Here is a 27974-nt window from a genome sequence, read left to right as displayed (position 1 = left end):
AGAAATGTAAAGAGTTAACATTCAAACTAACCAGAGGAGCACAGGCCAACCAGCTGGAATAGGTGCTGCCTGTGGGCCATTGGTCCAGCTCTGCCCATGAGTGCCAGGCTCGGATTAGACATTAGCCCTGATAAGAAGTATGACAAAGGACGTTCCCATTGGATTCAGGGGTTAAAGAGGGTCCGTCAAAGGTAATGTCAAAGGACTGTTAAAAGAAATGGTGGTATTTCTGCTGGAATGGGGAATAGTGAAGGAATGTTTTAGAGGGAAGAGAGATTTTCTTTTGAACCACATTGAGACTGAGGTAGAGATCTGGGTAGAGAGGTCTTTTTTGTTTGAGATTTATTTATTTATTTTTGGTTCTGCTGGGTCTTCATTGCTGTGCACAGGCGTTCTCCCGTTGTGGCTCCCAGGAGCTACTGTTCGTTGTGGTGCACGAGCTTATTGCAGTGTTTCTCTTGTTGCAGAACACAGGCTGTAGGGGCATTGGCTTCAGTAGTCGCAGCACAGGGACTCAGTAATTGGGGCCCGTGGGCTCTAGAACACTGGCTCAGTAGTGTGGCACATGGCGCTTGGTTGCTTCCCGGCATGTGGGAACTTCCCGGACCAGGGATTGAACCTGTGACCCTTGGCATTGGCAGGCAGATTCTCAATGAGTAGACCACCAGGGAATGGGTGGAGAGGTCGTTAAAGCTGCTGGTATAGCCCAGGGAGGTCAACACTGGATGTGCAAAGAGGGACTCCCATGAGTGAATCTCATGAGTCCACTTACTCAGCCAGTTCTGGGTCTGAGGAGCTGGGAAGGCAGCAACATGATCCATCCTTTAAAATGTTCACCGTGGGAGAGAGACAGGGAAACCATGAGTTCTGGTGTGGTCTGTTAAGGTCAAGGAGGGAGTTGCATGCAGGATAGCCACTGGGGAGCAGAGAGACCAGCATCTGAGCCAGAATAGGAAACTGAGTTTGAAGGACTAGTTGGATTTTGCCCAGTTAAGGGGAGGGAAGAGAAAGACATTCCGGGCAGAGGGAATAGCACATGTGAAGATACATGAGTTTGAAACAGCATGATGATTCTGGGAACTCTTGTTAGCTCTTGTATGGCAGAAGCAAAGAGTGGTTGCACAAAATAGGACCTGAAATAAAGCAGTGACAGCTGAGATGGTGAGAGGAAGGTTAAAGGTGTCATCATTAGGGAATAGGTTTCTAGCAGAACTTTGTAGTTCCTGGCCTCAGGCACAGCTATGTAAGACTAGCCTAAGGAGCTAGGTAAAATACACAGATGCCAAGGTCCAGCCTGGATTTCAGATTCAGGAAGCCTTGGGTGGAAGGAAGAATCCGACTAATTCCATTACTCCATATGAATCCAAAGCACACAAAGGTTTAAGAGTCCAGGAAACTTCAGGGTTATCTGTTTTTAAGAGGCTGGAAGAAGAATCAGCAAAGGAAATGAAGAAAGAGGTAGTCAAAGAACAGAAGTGTACAACAAAGCCAGTCCTTACAGGAACACAGAAACGCAGGTTAAGGCAAACAGAATCAGCAGTTAAATTGCTTTGGGGAACCTAGCCCAGGGTCTGACCCTGATTGAGTGCTCCATAAATGAGTCTTATGGTTGGGAAAAAAGACTTTAAATATAGAGGTGAGACCAGAAACTAAGATGCAAGTTTTTAAGAAGGGCATGACCAACCAAAATTCAAAGGACAGTAAGAGATTGGGGAAAATATTCCCAGCAGGTGTGATGGGATGTGCTGCACTTCAGTGCTTCAGTCATGTCCTACTCTTTGTGACCCCATGGACTGTAGCCTGCCAGGCTCCTCTTCCCATGGGGATTCTCCAGGCAAGAATACTGGAATGAGTTGCCATGCCCTCCTCCAGGGGATCTTCCCAACCCAGGGATTGAACCCATGTCTCCCACATTGCAGGCAGATTCTTTACCATCTGAGCCACCAGGGAAGCCCATTAATGGGATGATTTAATATTATTTTTATGCAAAAGAGCTTTGTGTAATAAATAAGAATACCCCCTAAAACCTGCCAGATGAATGGTCAGTGAAGATGAACTAACAAAATGAAACAGGAAGTAGCATGGGCCAACGAACATGGGTGTTTGGTCTCACTGGTGTCAGAGGCAGGTTGAAATGCTTTACCATTTTCACTTTTTTTTTGGCCACACCATGTGGCATGGGAGATCTTAATTCCCCGACTAGGGATCGAACCTGTGCACCCTGCACTGGGAGGGCAGAGTCTTAACCAGTGGGCTACCAGGGAAGTCCCCATTTTTTGACTCTTAAGTTTGTGGTAGTGGTGTAAATCAGAAGGACTCCCTCCTAAAACAGCCTGTGTGTCAAAAGCCATAATAGTGTTCCTATTTTACCCTTTAGTTCTAATTCTGGGAATTTTTCCTAAAGGAATCATTCAAAATATGGAAAAACTGAAAGCAGAAAGATGTTCAACATGATGTTATTTATAACCATGAGAAGATGAGAAACATCAAAAGCTAACAAGATAATGACGTGGGGAACATCAAAAGCCAATAAGATAATGACTAAATAATTATGGGAATCTAATTGACCATTACAAAGTTATTAATTTTTATGACTATATAATGATAGAAATGTTTTAAGTGGAAAAATGAGGTCCAAAGCAGTACATACACTACTATCTAAATTTTGTTTAAAAAAAGTTTTTTAGATTATATTCAGTGTATAATAGGTGAATAGAAAAAGAACCAGGAGAAAACCCACTGAAGTGTTAATAGTAGCTTCACTGCGTGATGGGAATTTGGAAACTTAATTTCATATATTTTTCTGTATTTTCTACATTTTTCACCTAGACTGTGTATTACTTTGATAATCAGAAGAAAAATTAAGATGCTATTTATTTTTAAAGTAAGGTATTAAAAGAAAGGAAGGATAAACTCGTATACAGCTTACAATGATGCTTTTTAATTGGATACACAAAAGACTGGCAAGAGTGATAGGACTCTGGGTGTTTTTTCCCCTCTTTTCCAAGCTGCTTGTAATGTGGTTGTGGTCCTTTTATAATCAGGAGTAAGTATCTAATAATGAACAGCGTGGTTGGATAAAAGTGCCGCAAAAGCGGAAGGAAAGGACAAGGCAAGGTGCGGGGTTTTTTCTTTTCTGGGCCTTCTTGAGCGTCAAGGTGATAATCTGTGTTATGAGGGAGACCTGTGAAGCTGCTCAGAAGATTCTGAGCTGTCAGCATCCCAGACCGTTCTTTTAGATCCCATCCTCCTTTCCCAGCCCCACCCCACTCCCCAGTTCCTGCTGGGAGTCCACAGGGAGATTTCTTTCTTGTTGTCCAGAAGTTTTCACAGATGCTCTCGGATATTAGCATTGGTTTGAGCAGAGAGTCTTCCTTGCGCACTTGAATTTGGGGACTTCAGGTTCTGCTTGTTGCTGTTGCTGCTGCTAAGTCGCTTAAGTCGTATCCGTGTGACCCCATAGACGGCAGCCCACCAGGCTCCCCGTCCCTGGGATTCTCTAGGCAAGAACACTGGAGTGGGTTGCCATTTCCTTCTCCAGTGCATGAAAGTGAAAAGTGAAAGTGAAGTCGCTCAGTTGTGTCCGACTCTTAGCGACCCCATGGACTGCAGCCCATCAGGCTCCTCCGTCCATGGGATTTTCCAGGCAAGAGTACTGGAGTGGGGTGCCATTGCCTTTTCCGCAGGTTCTGCTTAGGTTTCTTCAAAAGTAGATGCCAGTGACCCCGGGTCTGCGGAGGAGCAGAGCCCGTTACGAGGACAGACTTCTCACTGAGAATAGCTTGTGCATTCCACTAGTCCCAGGCCAGCATGGCCATCCAGTCTTTAAGGAGAGAGGAGGGAGAAATAAGGAAAGGAAAGAAGGAAGAGAGTGAGGAAAGAAGGGAGAGAGGAAGGGAGGAGAAAGAAAAGGGAGAGAGGTCCTGTTATTTTCCTTAAGTACTGTTTGAATGTTTCAGTGTGGGAAGGACGCTTGAACCTTCTTTTGGTTTAAAATTTTAAACGTTTAGTTGTTAAACATAAGTGAGGTGTGGTTCTTTAGAAAATGATCTGGAAATTAAATAGTGCTGCTGGCTGCAGGGGAGGAGGCCTGCTCTGCACAGCTGCGGGCAAAGCCCTAAAGGAATGGAGAAAGAAATGGAAAGAAGTCTGCTCACCTGGTAGAAACTAACCCATGAGTAGAAAGGATTATCCTGGGTTTTCCTACAGGGCAGTTTAGGAAAAAGAGAGCCAGTTGGGAGCAAATTGGGAACTTATTCCTCATTAGTTGAAGCAGATGGAAGAAAGTGAAGGCAAGATGTGAGTGAAAGCAACCTGCATGGCCTTTGACAAGACCAGCCTTGGGCTGTGCCCCCGCAGAGTTTTTGGTGCTGGGATTCCAGGCGAGTTAGAAGCCTGTGCTCTGCTTTAACCCGGGGGAAAGCCACAGTCAGCAATCAACAAACCCAGTTTAACTCTGCAAACATTTGTTGATTGAATGTTAACTCTAAGACATTTTGCTCAGTTGCCAAGACAAATAAGATACAGACCTTCCTTCAAGGTGTTACCCCTCTGGTTGGATAAAGTGATAAATATATATGAATGTAAAGCAAATCCCTCTTTTTTGGATAACTTGGAAGTAAAATCTCCTATGTGAGTATATATGAAAGGGTAAAAGCAAGAGGCCTCATTATATTTAGATTTTCTTTTTCCTTAGATCTATTTCTAAATTGTGAGCCATTCTTTTAAATACTTGTAGTCCCCTTCTTTTGAAACAAAACAAAACGCATTCTCAAAAATGTCTTCTCAAGTAGAATATCAACTTCTTGAGGGCAGAAACATCTGTCTGTGTTCACCATGCCTAGAACAGTCCTCAACAAGCATTTGTTGGGTATTGTTAATGAATATGCAAGTCAAAAGACAGACAAACACGTTTAAAGAGGACTCCTGTCTCCTGGCAAGCTACTGATAAAATTCTTAATTACCTTTCAACTTTTAGACATAGTTTTCTGAGATGTATTTTCAGTGTTCCACACAATCTTTATTTTTCTTTGCATGCTTCATATCTGAACATAAAGCTTTTGAGCATGTAGTTGAGACTAAGGCATCCGTGCTTTCAGTGTTGCCCGTGGTTGGCATCTGTGTGGCCGTGTGATCACGTTTAACCACCTGCACTCCTGATGTTCCATTGCCCCCTAGTTGCAAAATGCAATAAAACACTGAAATCTTATAAATGAGCATGGCCATACCAACAGAGAAATGGGTGCCAAAATATGTTTGTCAAATGATTTTCAAAAGCCCAACATCTTTGAAAAGTTATCGATGTGCAGTGAAAAAGTCTAGGTTCCGAAGTGAAGTGCTGTTAAAGCAGCTTTGACTCTTTACCTGGTAACTGTTTGCTCAATTCTCAGGCAGACCTAGTACTGAGAGAAATAATCCTATAGGTGAGCTCAATAAGCCGAAACCCATAAATTTGCAGCAAAACGTTACTTACTCTCATAGACCTGTGGCTTAATCTCCATTAAAAAAGTTTCTCTGAGCAAAGCTGAGACACCTCAGAATATACTCAGTGTTTGTGAACCTCCCTTTCTCCGGGTCTGGAGGGATGTGTGTGCCTGTCCGTCTAGACGCTGTTTTAACCCTTCTGGTGCTGGACTCCAGGTCTCCTCCTCCTCCTTTCTCCTGAGGCAGAGCCCACGCTGGCGCACTAACCTGCAGCGTCTCTGTGCTTCTCTTCTTACCTCCTCTTTCCCCTTCTCTTTCCCTTTTGCTGTGGTGTGTCCAGAAAAGGAAGTCGAGTTCCAGCGTGCACCTAATGGTGAGCCTTGCCTGCCCACCCATCCGCCCGCTCCATGCTGCCTGCGCCCGCCTGCCAGCCACGCAAACCCATTCTGCCATGTGCGTGTGCTTCCCTCATCCTCACTGCATGTCTGTGCCGTGCGGGCAGGTGTGGCCTGTCCTGCCAGGCGGGGTCCAGTGCCCGAGGTCACCCAGCGGCCTCAGAACTAGGCATTGGAAGGTGTGGTGTGGCACTCCCCGCTGCAGCGCTTGGACTGCCCCCAGCAGCCCCGGGGCAAGATGTAAATCTGGTAGGGATTCGGGGCCAGGTGGAAAGCACAGGGGGAGACCCTCACTCATGGTCACTCAGGAGGAGAGGCCCTGCTCCCTGGGCACGAGCGCTATTTCCTACGGATCGGCAGCCAGGGGGCCTCCGTGTGGAGTGTGGAGGAGCCGGGTGGAGGCTCTGAGCCTCACTCTCACTCAGCGGCTTTCCCCTGTGCTGGTGCCCATTAGCCGGCTGTGCCCGTGTTTTGTCCTTCCCACCCCACCCACAGGGGCACCAGCTGAAAGGCTGCAGAGCTTGTCTTCTTTCTCAAGAGACACAGAGCACCCAGGGGAATGCAGCAGCCTGAATCCTTATGAAACATCTATTGGGTTGGCCAAAAAGTTCATTTGGATTTTTCCATAAGGTGTCATGAAAAACCCAAATGAACTTTTTGGCCAACTTGATATTAAAGCCAGAGGTGGGGCTACCTGGGTGACATCCCAGCCCTCCACAGATACGGCAGGTTTTACAGACATGATACAGTCCTTACCCCGGGCCAGGGTCTTTGTCTCAGCTTTGCAAACACAATGGCTTTGTTCAATTAGCCCCGAATAGGTCCATGTCAGCAGCTGAGTGAGGAGGGCTCTGCACTTTTTTGGGGGATATGGAAGAGAGCAGAGCTTTTGTGAGATTAGGCCCACATTCTGTCTATTCCTGGGGCCCCCTTCTCCAGCCTGCAGAGTTCAGCAGAGTCTTAAAGCACCTGGTACCTGGCTTGAGGTTCCATGCCGAGCCCCTGATTTGGGAACGTCTCAACCACTGATAGCAAGTTACAGCTTCAGGTGTGGTCCAAGGAGCCACAAAAGAGGCTTCCGGGCAAGAAGAAGTAGGGCAGTCTAGAGAGCTTCCTGGATGTGTTCTGGGGGAGAAAAAGCACGTCCTCGCTGCCAGTGTGCCCTCCTCGGCACCCCGCACATTGATGGTCGCTGGACATTTGTGTGTCTGCATGTTGAAGAGCTCACAGGCATCAGGCTGCTCCTTAGTGGCTCCTGGTTCCACACGGACTCCCAGTGAGACTCAGTGTATTTATTGGTTAGGGGATTCTAAGAGGCAGGGAGCATCAATACGGCTCCTTGCCCTGGAGATCGGCCTCCTTCCTTCCTCTCCGTCCTCTTCCTGCCTCCCTTGCTGTGCCACTCAGCGTGATATTCTGAAAGGCAAGGAGATAGCCTAGTGGCCTGCTGCTGTTGGCCTGCTAGGCAGCCTGCTGTTTCCTGAGGACTGGGACTGCTGACACAGCTCCCACCTGGACCCACCTGCTGCTCTTTGGAGTTCTGCCCTTATTCCCAGCTGATCACGTCTAAGATCAGTCAGACAAAAAGGCCAACAGCACAGCCCTGTGTCTGCTCCGCCGGGTCAGTGGTTGCCTTTTGTATCCAGAGTCAAATTCCACCCCTTTCCTCTGTGGATACTGTCTCCTCGACCAGGTTTTCTTTCTCTTCTTGTTCCTCTTCAGATCAGGCTTCAATCTAGTGTTGTAAGGGGAAGGAAATGCAGGTGGCAGATGGAAAGGGCAGCAGGAGGCTGCCCACAGGGACCCAGAGTTTCTCAATGTTGTTCTGCTTTCTCATAAACTACATTTCTTTCCCCCTATAAAGTGAGAAAATCTGAATTTCTCTGCGTGAAGTATGATTGTACAATGACAGGGCACCTAGCATCAGCAAAGATTTCTGGAGAGATGCTTTTCAAACGAGTCTTTGGGCTCCTTCCACCTTGAGGATGCCTCCAGGGCTAGGTCTCTGGGTCCCTCCAAATAATCTCTGATCATCTGTCCAGCCACTGCTCCCACCCCAGAGTGTCATGGGAGTGTTAGCCCACCTCAGGTCTAGCGCCTCCGGACCAAGCTGGGGGACAAGGGAGGTCTGGGAGTCAAATCCAAGCAACTTTGGTGACTCTAGAGGAACTAAACCATCTGTTTTCTTGTCTCAGCCACAGAGCAACAACAAAAACAGTCTCGTAAGCCCAGCCCAAGAGCCCGCGCCCTTGCAGACGGCCATGGTACCTCCTGACTACGGCTTCTCCGCCCCTGCCCCTGGCTGCCTCCCGCTTCTGCCCGCTTCCTTCTCTCGCCCCCCTGCCAGGCCTCCTTGGCCACGTCCCTTCTCATCCCTGTAGAGCAGGTGGCTCTGTGTACTGCCCCCTCGTGGTCCCGCTTGGCCATGCTCCCTCCTGCTTGGCATAACTGCTCCTGCTCCCTGTGCTCTTGGGGGGGAAGAGTGATCAGGGCTCTCAGCTAAGCCTCCCAGCCCCAAATGGGTCTGCTGGGGGGCCGGGAAGGTGAGCTGCTTCTAAAGGGAGAGGGTAGGAGCTTCCCTGGGCTCTGTACCTCAGTTCTTGAAGGCCTCCTTGTAAAATCTGCCTCAGCCCCTCCTTTACAAAGCAATGAATAGGAAGGGGGCCTGGAGTCCCCCACCTCTGGATGGTGCTGAGGTGTCTGGGAAGCCCCCATGCTGTCTGAGTTCTGTCCTGGCGCAGTCAAGGGCACTAAGTGCTCTCAGGGCCCCCTCTGCTGCTGGCTAAGTGGAGATGGCCGGGGGGGTGACTGGGAGAGAGGGAGGGGAACCGGTGCTGCTCCCCACCTCCTCCTCCCTGCACCCTGTCCCCCAGAGCTGCCTGCTGAGGACAGGAACTTGGGGAGAGGTAGGGGTGGGTGGAACAGGCAGCAGTCTGGGCTCAACTCGCTGAGGGCCACCTGTGAATCTTTCGGGGAGACCTCAGTCCACTCTCCCAGTATCCCTGTCTCCCACACACCCCCTGGTGAGCACTGTTGGCCAGGCCCAGCCTGTACCCTCAGCCCCACAGCTGCTCCAGAGTATTTGTCCCATGGGAGAAAGGACACTCAGGTCTGGCTGCATTTGAGAGCAGGGGCCCTTGTCCTCAGCTTCCCCAGTACCTGCTTCCATTAAGTACCAGGCCTCTCCTCCTAACCAGCCAGTGCTGTCCCCTAAATCTGGGCCTTCCAGCTGCCTGGGACCCAGTTGAACCAGGATATTTTGTCTTGTAAGAATGACTGGCGAGCAGGCCTCAGTGGTCATCATAGGGTCAATATTCGAGGGCTGGGGTCCCTCAGGGGAGAGCCGTAGGTCCGTTCCCAGGTCAAGAGGGTAACTTTCATCTTCTCTCACAGGAGCCACAAACCACCGTGGTACACAACGCTACTGATGGGATCAAGGTGAGTGGCTCCTGAGCTGGCCTCCTGCTTTCCAGGTCAGCAGGAAACAGGTGGGCTGGGTCACAGGGTCTCAGGGTCCTGGAGACAGCAGCCTAGAGGCTGCGCCTGGGGCCATGGTGTTTGCAGGGTCTAGGCTGGGGGCAGCAAATGGCCTGTCTCACAGTGTTCCGGGGAAGGACATCATACCTCAGTGATTCTGAGCTCAGGCTCTAGAGGCAGACAGGTCTGCATTTGCATCCTGGCCCTGGGCCACTGGACAAGTCACCCTCCCACTCTGCATCTCAGTTTCCTTATCTGAAAACTGGAGATGCTAATAATAATAGAATCTTCCTCCATGACTGGTGAAGCTTAAATCAGAGTAAACATGAGCTAGTAAAACAGAGGCAAAAACATACAAATCCTAGAGCATTAATTCTCCATTGCCTCGCTCCTTGATGTCCTCAATATCCTTGTCTCCTTATTTTTACTACCATTAGTAAATATTTATTGAACCATCCACAGCTCTGGTTTACAGAGGTGACAAGAGGAAATCTCTCTCCACAGGTGTAAGGGAAGCAGATGATAAACAAAAACTGTACAAATAAGATAAAATCCAGTAGCGATAAATGCTATAAAGAAAATGTCACAAAGTAAATAGAGAACGAACAGGGCCTCTAATTAAGTGGTCGGGAAGGGCCTCCTTTAGGAGGTGATATTTGAGCTAAAATACTAAACAACTGGAAGGTGGCAGCCGGGTAGACCCTGAGGCAGAGTGCCCTAGACAGTGAGGATGCGGGGGTCGGGGCCTGGCACAGAGGAAATCAGAGCTCAGAGCATGGTGAGCAAGGAGAGGGAGGCAGGAGGGCGGTGAAGCTGGAGGGGCAGGCGGGACCTGCTTGGTCAGGTTGATATGAGTTTGTATTTTTTACCAGCAGCAACAAAAAGCTGTTAGAGGCTCTTAGCGGGGAAGTAATGGAGTCCAATTTACACATCGAAAAACTGGCCGTGTTATGGGCAAGAACTTTAGGGAAGAGGCAGGTGTGGAAACAGGGAGGCCAGGCAGCTATGGTATGAGTTCAGGTGCCAGATATTAGTATCTTGGGCTCAGCTGTGCATTGGAAGAGAGGAGGTAAGACGCGATTTATTTTGGAGGTAGAACTGACCGATTTGGTTTTAGATTGGATAATTGGGACATGAGGGGAAGAAAGAAAGGCATCAGCATCTTATAAAATCAGACCTCCAGATTTTAGCCTGAACAACTGGATAAGTGGTACATTTACTGAGTTAGGGAAGACTCGGGAGGGTGTTTGGGAATCAGAGTTTTATAAGAGTCACATGGCAAGGGTCTGATTCCTCCTTGCAGCTCCCATAGGAACACGTACTCTGCTTTTGTTCGGCTTGGTTCCTCTGGTTTCCAAGGGCCTGAGTTTATAGAAACTTGTTCTTTTTGGCCCGCAGGGCTCCACAGAGAGCTGCAACACCACCACAGAAGATGAGGACCTCAAAGGTAGGTGTTGGCCCATAGTGGGGAAGGGGCCCCAGCAGTGTCCCGAGGGGACACCTGCCTCATCTCCCCCCAGAACTGAGATTGGTGGCTCCTTGTACCCTAGGAGAGGGTTTGGCCTAAAAGCTACTTTCCATGGGCCCAGGGATGAGGCCCCTGTCTCGTGTTGCTGGGCTGGGCAGGTGGCTTCTCTTCTTTGACCCCACGTCTAGGATAGTTAAACGAGGGCTTTTCCTGAGCCTGTCCAGGCCCAGGGCTCAGAGAGCTGCTCCTGTCGCTGCTACAGTGTGATATCCCAGATCAGGGACATCTTGAGTCCCTGCAGAGGTGGCCTGCAGACGTCATGAGCCATTAATAAGGTCACCAGTGATCCGAGTTTCCCGGGCACTAAGGTAACTCCCCAGGATGTAGAACTTTGGGCTCTAAAACTAGAACAGTCCTGGACGCGTTGGGGTTGGTGGGTCACTCTCGTCACAAAGCCTTGGCATGAGTGACGGAGTCAGAGCCACATTTGGCCCTGCCCCAGTGGTCCCGTGAGAACACCAGCTTAAGTTTGGGCCTGGCCAGAGTGCCAGGGGACATGGGAAGGCATGGCAGGCCAGACCACTGTGAATCTCTGTCCGGCTCTTTGGTTTGGCCTCCTGGGATTGCTCCCTTTGCCTTCAGTAAGAGACCTTAGGCCAGGTTCTCAGAAAAGTCGGAGGAATGTTGCAGCTCACAGCTGAGCGAGCACACCCGAGGCAATAAGGGAGCAAGCAAACCTTTGGTAATCAAGAAAAGAAGAGAAAGCAGAAATATATAAGGCAGCAAAGAACAGTGCCTTCAGGGCTGCCGGGATTGAGATCAGGTCATTTCAGTTCTGGTGATACTGGCAGAGTAAGCGGCTCCTTCACTGCTGGGCTCTCGACCCTGTAGCCCTGGTCCCTAGAACATCTTCCCTGGGAGCAGGGCTCCTTGTACAGGCTGTTGGAAGGCTCCTCTGGAAGCCGCAAACCCAGGTCTGTGCCCCTTCCTGGGGCTTTCAGCTGGGAGGCCTCTCCGCCAGCGTGGACGTGGTCCCAGGTCCACAGCAACCCGAGGCATCGCCTTGCCTCGGTTCTTCAGTGCCACGGGCTCGGGTCCTGTCCGGCTTGCTCGCTCACCTGCCTTGTTTTGTTTGTTTTGGCTGCTCTGCCTTGCCCTGCCCTGCCCTGGCTGGCTAGCTGCCCCGCTCCGCACTGGGAATGGCAGCTCGATGCCTGAAGGACGGAGCTCCCGGGACAGGACAGCCCCCTCTGCAGGCATGCAGCCCCAGCCTTCTCTCTGCTCCTCAGCCAGTAAGTGTGAGGGAGGCACATTCTGGCTTCCGTCTCCCTGGCTCGTCCTGAAGCCCCTCAGGGATCCCCCCACCCACTGCCCAGAGCTGTCAGCCCAGCCCAGCTGTCATCTAGTGACTACAGCTTCGGGAGCTCAGCCTCTGCTGGGTGGGGGAGCTGATTGGAGGTGCTGTTAAGACCAGACAGAGGTCCTTGAGACCGGGGCCCAAAGACATGAAGAAAAGCGGGTGGAAGAATGTGACAGGAGGGAAGGAGTAGAAAGCCAGTGGGATATGCAGAGAGCCTTGTCTCAGTGCTGAGCAGGAAGAAAGGTGGAGTCAGAAGTCAGGCCCACGGTAGTGGGTGTGAGGTGGTGGAGAAATTCATAGTCAAGAAAACGTGTTCCCCTCGGTGCTTCTTGAGGGTCAGCATAATATCACACTAAGAGCTTGGGGTGAGACTGACCTGAGTTTAAATCTAGCTCCACTACCTTCAAAAATGCATAAAGTAGCTTAACCTCCTGGAGCTACAGTTTCTTTATCTGTAAAGTGGTAATAAAATGACACCTCAGAAATATAAATGGGATAGTGGAACATCTTGATACGATGCTTAGCTGGTTAGTGGTAGCTTGTATTTACATCTTCAGTTGTGTTTTTGTAGAGGATGCCTTCGTCTGCTTCTTTCCCTCCTACCATTGATACTTCTAGAGTTTCTAAACACGAGCCTCTTCACCCGTAGGGCCCCAGTCAGGTCTTGCAGATGGGCTTGGTGGGGTTGGAGAGGGTGTATGTGTGTGTGGGGGTGTCTGCGTGTGCACATACCTGCTTGCCTTTAGAAAGTGGATGAAGCTCTGTGGTTCCCCTAACCTCCTGCTTATTCACCCGAGCCGCCCTCCTGATGGTGCTAATGCCCGTGGGGCCCTGTGCTGGCTGTACCTGTGGCTCCACTGTCCTCTCCCAGTTGTGCCCCTTGGCTGTGCTGTTCTAATGCTCACATTTGTCTTGCAGCCTCTCGCTCATGGCCTGGGCCAGCCTGGGGCTCCGGTCAGGGTTAGGCTGGGCCTCCCTTGCCCTGGCAGCGTCCTCTGCTAATAGTGGCGCTCCCTGTAAGTGAGAAGGAGCGTGTCTCCTGCTCATGAGAGCGGGGTGTCATCAGCAGCCCCTTGGCTTGGAATTGGGGTGGGGGGCACTCTGAGGGCACCAACTCTGCCTGCCTGTCAGTCTGAGCCTTGTCCTTGGTTTTCCTGAGGGACACATCGTGGCTTGAGAGCTGGTATGAGATTTAGAGTTTTTCCAAGGGTAAATGGAGCTGGTAAGAGGCTCCATTTAAAAAGTGTTTATAGTTCCAAGACCCTTTACCCCAAAAAGCCCTGTGGAGGAGACGAATAAGGCGAAGAGAATTAAGCATCCATCCCAGGGGTCTATTCATTCTTTGGAGCCCTCCTCAACCCTGGCTAGAGTCTGCTTTCAGGCTGGCTGGTGCCCAGAGCTAAGTTTTGGACCACTCTGTGAGGGCTGGGGGGATGGGGGGAGAGCTGGTAATTGAGACCTGACTGAGCCCCTTCAGGTGAGAGAAATGAGTGGTGGAAACAGCCATATCCAGGAGATGCTTCTTTGAGAGCCTGAACCTGTGGGGATGGGATTCAAAGACTGAGGGCAGAGTATTCACAGGGTGTCAGCCTCCTTGGCTTTAAAGACAAGAGTGTTTTCTGCATCCTGGTTATTGATGGAGAGGGAGGCAAAGGCCAGAGGATCATAAGGCGGGCTTTAGGACAAAAGGGTCATTAGCTCTGTGGACAACAGAGGGCAAAGGGAGAGAACGGTGGGCTCGCTTTTCCAGAGAAGGGCCTTAAAAAGAGAAGAGGGATGTCTTTGTCAAAGAAATCACAGGGGATTCTCTGATGGATTGGGGAGGGCTTTGCGTCACTTGGGAGAATCCCAGTCTCACATGGGTAAATTGCTGGATTTTTCCCCCTACAGTGCGGAAACAGGAGATCATTAAGATCACAGAACAACTGATTGAGGCCATCAACAATGGAGACTTTGAGGCCTACACGTGAGTAGAGACCCATTTCCTTGAGATCAAAGTCATCTCTCAAGCCTTTCCCGCCTTTCAAAAAGCAGCTGGGATCCAGGGAAAAGAGAAGGCTGGGCCTTGGGCACAGCATCTGAGTTAAACACCAGGCCCCTGGGAGCCCTTCCAGGTAGACGTTGGTGATTGAGCCCACCCGTGGTGCCCGGGCTGGTGGGTTGAAAAGGTGGAGCCAAGCTGCTCAGCTGGCAGGGCCCTGAGATCTCAGCCGTCTTGTCAGGCCCAGCCTACAGCTCACCTGCTGCCGCTGGAGGAAGATAGACAACAATTCTCATAAAAGACTGACGGGCTGCTTTTTTTTTTTTCTCCTCCCCTGTAGGAAGATTTGTGATCCAGGCCTCACTTCCTTTGAGCCTGAGGCCCTGGGTAACCTCGTGGAAGGGATGGATTTCCATAAGTTTTACTTTGAGAATCGTGAGTGGGTTCGTGCTGCCGAGATACTCCTGCCTGCCCCTCACCCCCTTGCCTCTGTCCCCGCTCACCTTCTCCTCTTCCCAGCCGCCCGCTTTTCCCTTACTGGGCCTGCCTGCCGCACTCTGGTCTGTGTGCTTGCCTCCGGGGCGCTGAGGATGGTCTTCAGCTGGCATCTCCAAAGGCCCTCCTCCCAGAGCCCCATGTGCCCCTCTGTTCTGCAGCAGTGCCGCTGTATAATAATCAAGGCCACTGTATTTCTTTAAGCCTTACCTCTTTCCAAGGCACTTGGAAACCATGAGAGGTTAGGTTGAGATGATATCAACGAGTAATAATGAAGCTCTGTGTCTGCAGGTTTCACAATAGAGGAAATTAAAACCAGGATAAGAATGTGCAAGCAAGTAACAGGGCACCGTTGGCGACTGTGAGGTCGGAAGTTGTGGCTAGGGTCCTCCTTCCAGCCACTGAGGGAGACAGGAGTCCTGGCTAGGGGTGGGTGGCTGGGGTGTTGTGCTCCAGACAGTTCCTGGAAGTCCCAGAGCATAAGAAGCTAATTCATCACCTCCTCCCATCTTTCTTTCCACTAAGACCATCCCTCTCCTTATTTTTTTTCCTCATCTTTCCCACTTTATCCTTGGCCTTCCCTATCCTGCCCTGAATTTTATTTTCTCACTGTTTTCTCTGCTAACTACCATTCTCTTCATGTCTCAGCTACAGTTATAAACCCTAGGTTATCTAAGTAAGTCTATTAGCCAGAAGCAATTCCAGAGCTCACAGAAATTCTCTGAAAGGTCTTGTGTAGCCCCTAACATTCGAATTGAACTAAAATGTGAATCTCAGTAAAAGCAACACAGTTCATGGTGTTTGCTGATAATGGCCACACATCTTCTTTTGGTTTCCCCCCAGAGGATCCTGGGGGCTCTGGGAGTACCCTCAGCTTGGTGCTTTGCTGACTTTATTTTTTTTTAACTTTGGACCTTTATAAAAGTCAAAAATCAATTTTGAATATTTTAAGTTCCTGGTTTTACTCTACAGCCCTAGTTATGGACAAGCCAACCCTTATGAGGGCTTCCCAGATGACTCAGAATGGTAAAGAATCCACCTGCCAAGACAGGAGACAAGGATTTGATCCCTGGGTTGGGAAGATCCCTTGGAGAAGGAAATGGTAACCCACTCCAGTATTTTTACCTGAGAAATCCCATGGACAGAGGAGCCTGGCCTGCTACAGTCCATAGGGTTGCAAAAGAGTCAGACGCGACTGAGCACACACAACGCTTATGAAATCTAAACCCACCTGTCGGGGTAGAAAGATCGTCACAGGCTTTCGTTAAGATAATCTTGAGTTCAGATGTTGTGTGGGCAAATTACTTCACCTCCTTGAGCCTATTTCCTTATCTTATAACGAAGAAAATAATATCGACCAAGGAATATGGCTCATGCATGTAAAACCCGCAGTACATTGTCTGATTAAAATACTAGCTGCTGCTAACACTGCTCCCCACCTTTCTCTTCCTTTTAAATAATTGAAACTAATCTAATGGGGTTTCCCAGCCTCTGGAGAGTGTATGGGGGAACTTGGCGACTCCCAGAATGGTTACTGGAGAGAGGGTGAGACTTGGGAAGTGCAGGCTGGGAGGAAAATGCCCGTCCCCAGGCCTGACGCCCTCCTACCTACCTCACCCTGCCCTGCCCACTACAGTCCTGTCCAAGAACAGCAAGCCCATCCACACCACCATCCTGAACCCACACGTCCACGTGATTGGAGAGGACGCGGCTTGCATTGCCTACATCCGCCTCACCCAGTACATCGATGGGCAGGGTCGGCCTCGCACCAGCCAGTCGGAGGAGACCCGGGTCTGGCATCGCCGGGATGGCAAGTGGCTCAATGTCCACTATCACTGCTCAGGGGCCCCTGCCGCACCGCTGCAGTGAGCTCAGCCACAGGTGCACCTGGTGGGGCGCGGGGGGCTGGGACACGTGGGGTCAGAGGAGGAGGAAGGGGCTGAGAGGTGGCCTTGGGGGAGGACATTCGGGCCGTCCCAGGAGCGCAGTGAAGGCCGGCAGTGTGGTGGTTGCAATAAGTTATGCTCTCAAGTCAGACAGACTTGGGTCTGGCTCCATGACACTACATTGGGTGACCTTGAACAGGTTACTTCCCCTCCCTAAGCCTCATTTGCCTCAGCTGTTAAAAAGAGGGAAGGAGCGAGCTGTGCCTGCCTCCTTTGTTGTGAGATTTAAATAAGGTCCTTGTAGGTAAAGCAGTCAGTAAGTGCTCAGCAAATGGGAGGCGATGTTCTGTTTAAATACTAGCTTCCCCCCTCATCCTCCACCTTCTCAGGCAGAGTTGACCACGTGTATAATTGTGTTTAAGTCTCTGGAACTCCTGTGTGCGTACTGTCCTCTGTCCTGTTACCACGTCTGTCCTGTTTGACAGGGGCATGAGGAGATCCCAGCCGGAGGTCAAACCTTCGCAGCCAGTGGCTCTGGAGGGCCTGAGTGACAGCGGCAGTCCTGTTCGTTTGAGGTTTAAAACAATTAAATTACAAAGCGGCAGCAGCCAATGCACGCCCCTGCATGCAGCCCTCCCGCCCGCCCTTCGTGTCTGTCTCTGCTGTACCGAGGTGTTTTTTACATTTAAGGGGAAAAAAAAGAAAAAAAAAAAGATTGTTAAAAAAAAGTGGGATCCATACCATGATGTGTTTTAAAACCATCGACAGCCCTTGGGCTGGCAAGAAGGCAGGAGTCTGTGTGATGCCCATCCTGGCACAAGCAGTGGGCTCACCCACCAGCCCTGAAGAGGTGAGCTCGGCCTCTGGCCTCCATGGACTCGGGACCAGGCAAGAACTCTGACAGAGCTCTGGGGGCTGTGTGATGTGACTGCAGCCTCTGAGATGGCCTGCCTGCCCCAGGTCTCGGAATGGACTTCTTCAGAATTTGTATACGCGCCTAGAACGAGGCTTATGAGAACACCGTGGCCAACAGACCTTCTTGGGAGAGAATGTGGAGCTCCCAGCCTGCCGTGGAGGCAGCTGAGAAGCAGTGGCCTCAGGACTGAGAAGCAGGGCCTGGACGTTGCTGTACTCTACCATTTAGCGTAGAAGGGAAGAGAATTGGTGCTGCAGAAGCGTGTCTGCTCCGAAGCTGATGAGAAACCTCGTGTTAGTCTGACATGCACTCACTTACTCATCCATTTCTATAGGATGCACAATGCACGTGGGCTCTGATCTTGAGGCCCAATCCTAGCAGCTGGGAAGTGGGAGGGGTTGCCGCTTTGCTTTGTGTTTGTTTTCTTATAACTTAGCAAAGAGAGAGCCAGGCCTTGGTCTGGGCTCCCCCTGCCACCTTTGGCAGTTCTGTTTCCGTGCTGACTTGGACCATCTTTGTCTTGCCTTCTCTTGGTGGTGGTCCCTGTGTTGACTCTCATCTGGGCCTGGGCCCTCTGCCAAGTGCCCCTGTGGGATGGGAGGAGTGAGGCAGCGGGATTGAGTTGATGGTTGTTTCTATGCATTCAGGCTGCCCTCAGGGCTGCCTCCCTTCTTACTCTTCCCTTGCTGCACGCCAATCTCTTTTCCTGTCTTTGAGACTGACTTGACTACTCTGGCAAGAAGAGGTATCCTCTATAAAGAGACTTCTTTACTGACCAACTGAAGTATAGACTTACTGCTGGACAATCTGCATGGGCATCACCCCCGTCTCACCTGCATGTACCCAAAAGAGATATCCAGAGCCAAGGCTCCTACCTTCGTTGTCCCTCTCTGTGCTCAAGGAGTTCCATTCCAGGAGGGAAGAATGTATACTCTAAGCAGATAGCAGAGATGATAATGGAGGAGCAATTGGTCATGGCTTTGGTTTCCCCCCAAACAACTGTGCAGGTCTGTCTGCACAAATGTCTGCACTATTGGGGGAGAGATGGGTAGACCCCAGCTCCCTGGACTGCCTTAAGGAGGCACAGGAGCTGGGAGAAGAGGCAAAGCTACAGGTTTACCTTGGAGCCAGCTGAGAAGAGAGCATACTCACGGGTGCTGGTGCTTGGATTTAGCCAGGCTCCTCCGAGCACCTCCTGCATGCCCCAGCCCCCGGGTCCCAGCCGTCTCCCGCCCTGCAGCCTGCAGTACCAGCACGCAGACACCTTCACCACAGGGTTTGGTTTTGCTGGCTTGAAGACAAATGGTCTTAGAGTTCATTAAGACCCATAGCTTCATATGGCTGCTCCAGCCCCACTTCTTAGCATTCTTACTCCTCTTCTGGGGCTAATGTCAGCATCTATAGACAATAGACTATTAAAAAACAACACCACCACCACCTTTTAAACAGGAAATGGAAGGCATTTGATGCAGAATTTTTGCATGATGACATAGAAATAATTTAAAAATAGTGTTTGTTCTGAATGTTGGTAGACCCTTCATAGCTTTGTTACAATGAAACCTTGAACTGAAGATATTTAATAAAATAACCTTTAAACAGTCCATTGTGTTACTGCTGTGGGAGGCTTATGCCCAGAGGTTTAGATTTAACAGCCTGGGTTATAAGGCTTCTGGTGGAGAACTGGACCTTCTCCCACTCCTTTTGGACCCATTTTAGAATAAAACTTCCTCCTAAACTAATCGGCCTCCAATCACCCCACTGGATTGCTGAGGCGAGTTTGGGATTGGGGTTGGGGAGAATTTGCGCTCTTCGGAGGTGAGCTCCGAGGCTCGCCCCGCGGCTCGCCCCGCCTCCGGGCCCCGCCCCCGTCTAGGGCCGCCCCGCCCCCTCCCCCGCAGCCCCTCAGTGTGCCGGCCCGGCTCCCCCTCCGCCGGGCCGAGTGGAAGATCCCGCACCCTCGTCCCGCCCCGGCCTCGGGAGCCGCGCCGCCGACGCTCGCCAGGCTGTGCCACCGCGCGGGAAGGAGGGGGGCGCCTCTCCCGGGGGCGCGCGGAGCCGGCTGTCTCTGAGGTCGCGGCTCAGCCGAGCGCTGGGGAGCACCGTTCAGCAGCCCGGCGCCTCGGCCGCGCGGCTGGCAGGCCCAGAGGCGGCGGGAACCCGAGCAGGGCCGCGAGCGGCAGCGCGCCGCCTCCCCCTGGTGGGAGCGGTGGTTGGGCCCGGCTGCGGCAGAACGTTCGCTCGGAGATGGCGGAGCAGCCGCGACGCGGCCCGAGGCCCCGAGAGCAGGGAAGCCGGGCAGCCCCGGGACGTGGCGGAGCCCGGGGACAGCGGGGACGCCGCCCAGTCCGCCGGGTGAGCCGCCCTTGAGGAGACCCCCGCTCGGAGTGTGGCCCCCGCCCACGGCCCCCGCAAGCTCTCCCTTCACAGATTTCCCTCAGTGTGGTCACCGAAACCGCCCGCAGGGGCGTCCCCGGCGGCCCCTCGGGGCGGCCCGCGCTCCCCTCCCCCTGTCCCTTCCGCAGGCCGCCCTGGTCGTGGCCTTATTCCTCTTGGCTGGTCCCCTTTGCCCCGGGTGCCTCCTCGCCTCGGGGCTCTTCCAGCCCGACGCCCGCCCCGATGTCACCGCAGACTCTCCTCCGCGCGCCCCTAGCCCCTTCTTTCCCCTTGAATGCTTCACGCCCTCCTCTCTCCATACCCACCTGTGAACCCACGTCCCCCCTAGCTGGGCCCTCCGTCCATGACCCCAGGTGCCAGCGCCCCACGCTCCTGTCGCTGCTCGGTCCCCCTCCTCCCGCGGCATCTGCACTGCTGGTCTCCCAGCGCGGGGCCCACACCCCCGCCTTCCTCAGCCCCCACCTCAGTTGCTCTTCTCCCGCTGTTGCGCACACATTCAACAACCCCTCCCCGGCCGTGGTCCAGCTTCGGTATTTATCGTCCCACCTCGCGCCCTCCCCCAGGACTTTCTCATCACCCCTTCTCTGAATATTGGTGCTTCTTCTAGGTCCGAAGCTAAAATGCAGTGGTTAAGAGCAGGGCTGGAGCTTGACAGGCCTGACTTTGAATCCCAATTCCTCCATTGACTGAGCTGTGTGATCCTGGGCAAGTTACTAAGCTTCTCTGGACCTCAAATTACTCATATGTAAAACGGGGATATTACTTACCTCTTAGGACTGGTGTGAGCATTAAATATAGAGAAAGCTCTTGGAAGAATGTCTGGCAAAGATAAGCCCCCAGTAAATGTTAACTATTATCCTTAACATTGAGTGATCACCCCCCAGTATCTACTTCCCCCATTGTACAGTGATGTCTTCTCATTACTGTGTTTACTGCAAAAAGTTTCCTCTCAGGATTCACCCCTTCCCATCACCATTTTGATCCTTTCCCAGCTCTCTTTTCATGCCAGTTAGTTTTACTCAAGCCAAAGCTGAACTGTTCTTAAACTGTCTTTCTCAATTCTGAAGGACCCCTATCTCTGTGTAATCACCCCAAAATGTGTATGTGTGGGGAGTGAGTGGTAGAAATTGCCAGCCACTGGCCTTACTGGAAATGATTAAGATGGGGAGAGTGACAGTAAAGCTTCTAGTTGGTCTTCTTAAGAAAGTCTCTGAAATGTAGAGCTCTTTACAACTATTCTCCGATGGTACTTTCTCCTTTCTCTGTTATTGATTGGATACTACTTAAGCTCCTGTTGCTCTCTGCCACCCAGCCCTACTCAAGCTTGCTCTGTTTCTGTAATAGGACTCAATCCTTCATGTCTGTCTCGGCTGGCTCAGGACCCTTCTGAGCTGTTTAGTGATGAGGATGTAGTACCATCCAGGCTAGGTTAGGAAGGAGAAGCAGAGTGGGTAGGGAGACAGACTCTGGTTTCACCTCTCTAGCTTGTCTTAGGTGCCAGTGATATGGCCTACTCTGGGGCTGCATTTTTATCACCCCTCCTGACATTGGCACAGGTGAGGTAAAGAGCAGGGGTGAGTAATTTTTCACAAGGAGTGGGGAAGAGAATCCTCAGGTTCTGGGCTTGGAAGGTAATAGAATGATTAGCTAGCACCATTTGTCTTTCCTCTTGAATTCCCCTATCATAGTGTCCACTGAACTGCAAGTTCGTTAGTGCTGTTAGCCTGAGATGTTGGGTTTGATAGATGAGGGAGATTAACAGGCACATGAGTTTCCTCTTATCTGATATTTCGTTGGAACATGGGACTTCTGGGGCTTTCCTTCCCTTCTTCACAGGAAGACCAGACCCCCTACTGGCTGACCAACTGCTCAGTCACAGGCTGGGAACTCCTTTCAGAGCAGGTTCATTTTCAGCCTCCTGGGCTATTTGGCCTCTTACTGACGGGAGATTTGTTCTCTTCCAGACCTTGGATATACTGCTTCAGTTCTGAACTTAGTTCAGGGAGGAGAATTTAGACAGCATTCTAAGAAAGGGAACAGGCTGTGAAGCTAAGGTATGAGACTCAGATTGTGTTGTTCTTCTACAGGAGCTTGTTCTTGGAGAACAGACCATCCTGTGAGCAGGAGGTAAGAGAGATGGGGTGAATGGGGGGGATGGATTAATGACAGTTTCAAGGAGAGAAGTAATGCACCAGTTTCTCTTACAGGTTGTGAGGAACTCTGTCTGACATCTGATGTGACAAGCTCAGACCGGACCAAAGGTGGAGCCTGACTAGACTTGCATCCTGAAGGCATGGGCCAGTGGGCCATGGTGACCTGAGACCAATGAACTCTGTCCAATTGCCCCCTGTTGCCCTTTCTACCTCCTCTACCCTATACTAAGGGGACTTGTTTCCGCCTTCGCAGGGAGCTGACCCTGCGGGAATCCCTTTCCCCTCTTTTCATATCCTTCTACCCTCCCGGAGAGCCTCAGCCTATAGAACTCCTACCTCCCATCCCCTGAGGTGGTCCCCATCCCTGCCTCACCTCCCCGCCATGCTCAAGCTGTGGAAGGTGGTACGCCCAGCTCGGCAGCTGGAACTGCACCGCCTCATACTGCTGCTGATTGCTTTCAGTCTGGGCTCCATGGGCTTCTTGGCTTACTACGTATCCACTAGCCCCAAGGCCAAGGAACCATTGCCCCTCCCCTTGGGAGACTGCAGCAGTGGCGCAGCGGGTGGTCCTGGCCCGGTTCGGCCTCCAGTCCCACCCCGGCCCCCCAGGCCTCCAGAGACAGCACGAACTGAACCCGTGGTCCTTGTGTTTGTGGAGAGTGCGTACTCGCAGCTAGGGCAGGAGATCGTGGCCATCTTGGAGTCTAGCCGTTTTCGTTACAGCACTGAGCTGGCACCTGGCCGAGGGGACATGCCCACACTGACGGATCATACCCGTGGCCGGTATGTCTTGGTCATTTATGAGAACCTGCTCAAGTACGTCAACCTGGATGCCTGGAGTCGGGAACTGCTAGACCGGTACTGTGTGGAGTACGGTGTAGGCATCATTGGCTTTTTCCGAGCCCATGAGCACAGCCTACTGAGTGCCCAGCTCAAGGGCTTTCCCCTTTTTCTCCATTCAAACTTGGGGCTTCGGGACTACCAAGTGAATCCTACAGCTCCACTCCTACATCTCACACGTCCCAGCCGCCTGGAGCCTGGGCCACTACCCGGTGATGACTGGACCATCTTCCAATCCAACCACAGCACCTATGAACCAGTGCTTCTTGCCAGCCTTCGGCTGGCTGAGCCCCCTGTGCCAGGACCAGTGCCTCGCCGGGCCCGGCTTCCCACTGTGGTGCAGGACCTGGGGCTTCACGATGGCATCCAGCGGGTGCTGTTTGGTCACGGCCTCTCCTTCTGGCTCCACAAACTAGTTTTCGTCGATGCCGTTGCATACCTCACTGGCAAGCGCCTCTGCTTGGACCTTGACCGTTACATCTTGGTAGACATCGATGACATCTTTGTGGGCAAGGAAGGTACCCGCATGAAGGTGGCTGATGTTGAGGTCAGTCTTTCTTTTTCCTGACTCCAATTTCTTTCCTTAGAAGCTGTTTCAGGCTCTGTCCTTTCAGACTCCCTCCCTTGATTCTAAGCTTGTCATAGGTAATGCTCCCTGCCCTTTTACAGGCAAGAAGAATGCGACTTCTCAATTTTCTCCTTAGATTGCTCTCTCTTGATTTCTCATGTTCCTGCTACTCTTCCCAGGCCCTGTTGACCACGCAGAACAAACTCAGGACCTTAGTCCCCAACTTCACCTTCAACTTGGGCTTCTCGGGCAAGTTCTATCATACTGGTGAGCTCGTTCGCCTGTTCCTTCAGCATATCAGTCTTAGTTTGATCTGTCCATCGTGGGCAGACAGGTTGGAGAAAGGGGGCAAGGTTTGGGGTCAGAATGCTATGAGGAGCTAGTGGTGGCTGGGAATTTCAGTTAGCATGGGTGGCTGGAGGGCAGGTTGGCAATAGGGAGAATAGTCCTAGGTGGGCAGAGGTCAGCCATGTTGTCCCAAGGATGGAAAGCGGTTCATGTTGGTACAGAACGAAGGAGGACCAGGGCCTAACTGGCTGTGGTCAGTGGTCAGTGTGTGGTCATAGGGACAGAGGAGGAGGATGCTGGGGACGACATGCTGCTGAAGCACCGCCGAGAGTTCTGGTGGTTCCCCCACATGTGGAGCCACATGCAGCCACATCTGTTCCACAATCGCTCCGTGCTGGCTGACCAGATGAGGCTCAACAAACAGTTTGCTCTGGTGAGACCTTGGATCTCTTCCCCATACTTTTCCCCAAAGCTAATGCTTCCTTTTCGACCTTTCCCTAGCGGAGTACCCTTTCCTTGTCCTTTCCTATTTTCTTTCTGTAGAGGCATCCCCACCCCCTTTACCCTCTACTCCCCAAACCTCACCAGGTCCTGGTGAGAGTCTATGCCCCATTCCCAGGAACATGGGATTCCCACGGATCTGGGGTATGCTGTGGCCCCCCACCACTCCGGCGTGTACCCCATCCACACACAGCTCTATGAAGCCTGGAAATCTGTGTGGGGCATCCAGGTGACCAGCACTGAGGAGTACCCTCACCTCCGCCCTGCCCGCTACCGCCGTGGCTTCATTCACAATGGCATTATGGTGAGGGACTCCCAGTACAAACCTCAATCAAACTCCCACAATCGGCCAGCCTCCAACCTGCATTATCCAAGCTCGTCCATAATAATAGGGGGTAGAGGGGTGAAAAGTCATAAGGCATAGAGCAAGAGCTTTATTGCTGTAACTTCAAGCTGTCCTCTATAAACCCAAGGAATCCTAAAGTGCCTCAAATCTTCTGTCCTTCATCTAGTTGTCATTCTACCTTCCAATCTCATCTCTCCCTGTTTTTTCTTTTTTTTCTTTCAGGTGCTGCCGCGGCAGACATGTGGTCTCTTCACTCACACAATCTTCTATAATGAGTATCCAGGAGGCTCTCGTGAACTCGACCGGAGCATCCGAGGTGGAGAACTCTTTCTGACAGTGCTGCTTAATCCGGTAAGGTGCTGAGAGGAAGGGCTAGAAGATGGGACAGCCGGTGTTTGCAGGCTGAGACTTTTGCTCACCAAGCCCGCTTTTGAAGTGGGGTAGGCTCTCCAAATCTGACATGCAGGCACCCCCTTTCAGATCAGCATCTTTATGACTCATCTGTCTAATTATGGAAATGATCGGCTGGGCCTGTACACCTTTGAGAGCCTGGTGCGCTTTCTCCAGTGCTGGACGAGGCTGCGCCTACAGACCCTTCCTCCTGTCCCTCTTGCACGAAAGTACTTTGACCTCTTCCCTCAAGAGCGAAGCCCCCTTTGGCAGGTAGAGGTGGAGCTCAGGCTGACCTAGAGACATGATGGGGGTGGCTGTTGAGGAAAAGATTATCTGATTATTGGCCTCCCCTTCAGAATCCCTGTGACGACAAGAGGCACAAAGATATCTGGTCCAAGGAGAAAACCTGTGATCGGCTCCCCAAGTTCCTCATTGTGGGACCCCAGAAGACAGGTGAATCATCCTTAGCCAAGTTCTGTTGCCTTGCCTTAAATCCAGAGAACTCTCTGGCCAAAGAATTTCCTTCTCATACCACCCCTCATTAATCAGTCCCTTGAGTGACTCTCGTTTCGGCTGTGCTGGGTCTTCGTGGCTGTGCGGGCTTTCTCTAGTTGCGGCACGTGAGCAGGGACTGCTGTCCAGTGTGGTGTGTGGTCTTCTCGTTGTGGCTTGTTGTGGAGCACAGTCTCTAGAATGCGTGGCGAGCAGGTTTAGTTGCTCCACAACATACGGGATCTTCCCCAGCCAAGAATCAAACCGGTGTCCCCTGCATTGTCAGGCAGATTCTTAACCACTGGACCACCAGGGAAGTCCCCTTGAGTGATTCTTAACCTGGTTGTGTATCAGAATTATGTCTTTTTTTGTTGTCATTGTTTTTTTAAAGATCCACAAGTGATTCCGATGCACAGTCAAGGCGGAGAACCATTTTAACCCTTCCCTGGACCTCTCTCTAGCTTTTCTTTTCTCGCTGTAGTTTGGCTAAAGGGTGTTTTACTACCCAGAGTGATTGTTTTCTGACCTCTTTCAAGCTGATGTTGTTGAGCTGGATTCTCTTCCACCATGGCCTGGACTTTCTCTCCCATTTAGGGACCACAGCTATTCACTTCTTCCTGAGCCTGCATCCAGCTGTGACTAGCAGTTTTCCTAGCCCCAGCACCTTTGAGGAGATTCAGTTCTTCAACGGCCCTAATTACCACAAGGGCATTGACTGGTGAGACCTGGGATGCTTCTCAGAACATTCCTTTCCTCTTAAACCTCCCCCATCCTGCTTCTACCAGCACGGGCATCTGGCCCCTTCTCTATGCAAATTGTCTTCCTCTCCTCTCTACTACTTCCTAGGTACATGGATTTCTTCCCTGTCCCTTCCAATGCCAGCACTGATTTCCTATTTGAAAAAAGTGCCACGTACTTTGACTCAGAGGTTGTACCACGGCGGGGAGCTGCCCTCCTGCCACGAGCCAAGATCATCACTGTGCTCACCAACCCTGCTGACAGGGCATACTCCTGGTACCAGGTGAGTCTGAAGCTAGGGACACATTAGAAAAGAAGTGGTGACCACTGGAGAGACAGGAAGGAGTGAGGGTCGGGAAAGGAAGCTAGCACCTTGGGGAGGGGTCTGTCCACCAGACCAAGAGGAAAGGCAGAGTAATTGTCAGGTCACCGATTCCTTCCCTTCCTATCCCTTGTCCTTCAGCATCAGCGAGCACATGGAGACCCAGTTGCTCTGAACTATACCTTCTACCAGGTGATTTCAGCCTCCTCCCAGGCCCCTCCAGCACTTCGCTCCCTACAAAACCGTTGTCTTGTCCCTGGCTACTATTCCACTCACTTACAACGCTGGCTGACTTACTTCCCCTCTGGACAGGTACAGTTCCCCAGTAGCCCTCACGGGGGTCCCCTTCCTTTTCCTGTCAGCCCAGTGGCTTCTAAGGAATATAGAGGGAACCACATCCCTGTCCCTTTAGTTGCTGATTGTGGATGGGCAAGAGCTGCGTACCAACCCAGCTGCCTCAATGGAGAGCATCCAGAAGTTCCTGGGTATCACACCCTTTCTGAACTACACACGGACCCTCAGGTGGGAGAGCATGACCCAGGGGAGGATGACTCTGGGGGAAATGGGGACGCAGGTTGACCATGTCTGTTTGGAAGAGAAATGAATTTACCCTGTCTTGCAAGGAGAGGCATGTGTCCCTGTGGGCTGGGAGAGGTAGTAGTGTTCATTTGTGGGGCCTGGATTTCTTTTCTGTTTTATGGCCTTTTCCTGTTGAGCAGGTTCGATGAAGATAAGGGATTCTGGTGCCAGGGACTTGAAGGTGGCAAGACTCGTTGTCTAGGAAAGAGCAAAGGTCGGAAGTACCCAGATATGGACGCTGAGGTAAGGAAAACCAGGGACAGGGTTTCCCTCTCCACGTCTAAGAGCTATCTGATCCTGTCCACTCCTTACTATTCTTACTCCTCTGACTTCATTTTTTCTCCTGTTAGTCCCGCCTTTTCCTTACGGATTTTTTCCGGAACCACAATTTGGAGCTGTCAAAGCTGCTGAGCCGGCTTGGACAGCCAGTGCCCTCATGGCTTCGAGAAGAACTACAGCATTCCAGTTCGGGCTGATGTATCAGCCTCTTGTACCAGCAAAAGCCCCCTGCTTCCCTAAGGGGCAAGCCCAGAGCAGGGCAGTCCCTCCCCCTTCTACCTCAGTGGCCTTCAGGCCTGGGATGGCTGAGAAGGGTAGGGCATCCCTTTCCCATAGTTTTGGGGTGTAATAAAGGGGATTCCCTTGATACCCTGCAAGATGGTACTAGGCACCTTTGGCCCATGGTCTTGGAAGGTGGAGGGAATGAGAGGGTCCAGGCAGAGGGTAGAGGAATGTATTAATCCAGTGCTTTCCCTCTTCATCCCCAGCAGTGTATCTACCTATACTGGCTATGGGAGGGACCCCTTACCGTGGGATCAATGGGATCTACCTGTGGCCCGGCCTCCCTAATGTCATTCACATTGAATGGGGATGAGGTCGGACGATGGCTCATAGAGCTGAGTATGAGCCCCAGCTGTGGGCTAGAAATGACTTTAATAAACGTTCTTATTTTTCTGTT

General features: G+C 51.5%; 2 protein-coding genes across 28 annotated transcripts in view; both read left to right on the top strand.

Annotated features, from left to right (window-relative positions):
• The window catches only part of CAMK2G (calcium/calmodulin dependent protein kinase II gamma), a 55453-nt gene extending 36450 nt beyond the window's left edge, over window positions 1-19003 (top strand). For 4 of the 23 annotated variants that reach the window (XM_061405369.1, XM_061405366.1, XM_061405371.1 and 1 more), the window contains 9 exons: window positions 5765-5797; window positions 8015-8083; window positions 9213-9257; window positions 10695-10743; window positions 11943-12056; window positions 14015-14090; window positions 14446-14540; window positions 16237-16481; window positions 16972-19003. In XM_061405369.1, coding sequence (XP_061261353.1) covers window positions 5765-5797; window positions 8015-8083; window positions 9213-9257; window positions 10695-10743; window positions 11943-12056; window positions 14015-14090; window positions 14446-14540; window positions 16237-16469 — 714 coding nt within the window. In that variant the 3' untranslated portion in view covers window positions 16470-16481; window positions 16972-19003. Of the gene's footprint in view, window positions 1-5764; window positions 5798-8014; window positions 8084-9212; window positions 9258-10694; window positions 10744-11942; window positions 12057-14014; window positions 14091-14445; window positions 14549-16236; window positions 16482-16971 lie in introns of those variants that run through there. The other 19 variants (XM_061405367.1, XM_061405375.1, XM_061405372.1 and 16 more) reach the window with 9 other exon arrangements.
• A 431-nt stretch (window positions 19004-19434) lies between these two features.
• Window positions 19435-27970, top strand: NDST2 (N-deacetylase and N-sulfotransferase 2). Of its 5 annotated transcripts, XM_061405360.1 has the most exons (16): window positions 19439-19754; window positions 20404-20501; window positions 21884-21923; window positions 22004-23336; window positions 23537-23624; window positions 23924-24078; window positions 24265-24450; window positions 24715-24843; window positions 24973-25155; window positions 25242-25338; window positions 25972-26095; window positions 26224-26398; window positions 26579-26749; window positions 26850-26959; window positions 27157-27259; window positions 27367-27970. In XM_061405360.1, the coding sequence occupies exons 4-16, from the start codon at window positions 22332-22334 to the stop codon at window positions 27490-27492; spliced, it is 2652 nt and encodes an 883-aa protein (XP_061261344.1). In that variant the 5' UTR covers window positions 19439-19754; window positions 20404-20501; window positions 21884-21923; window positions 22004-22331; the 3' UTR covers window positions 27493-27970. The 5 variants fall into 5 exon arrangements, with proteins under 5 accessions (XP_061261347.1, XP_061261348.1, XP_061261344.1 ...); XM_061405363.1 differs by having other exon boundaries at window positions 19435-19754; window positions 20404-21923; window positions 26630-26749; XM_061405361.1 differs by lacking the exon at window positions 20404-20501.
• Window positions 27971-27974: the final 4 nt, after the last annotated feature.

This window comes from Bos javanicus, chromosome 28 (genome assembly GCF_032452875.1).
Source record: "Bos javanicus breed banteng chromosome 28, ARS-OSU_banteng_1.0, whole genome shotgun sequence".
NCBI lineage: Eukaryota > Metazoa > Chordata > Mammalia > Artiodactyla > Bovidae > Bos > Bos javanicus.
Note: the sequence above shows the minus strand (reverse complement) of the source record. Positions and strands in the feature narration are given on the sequence as shown.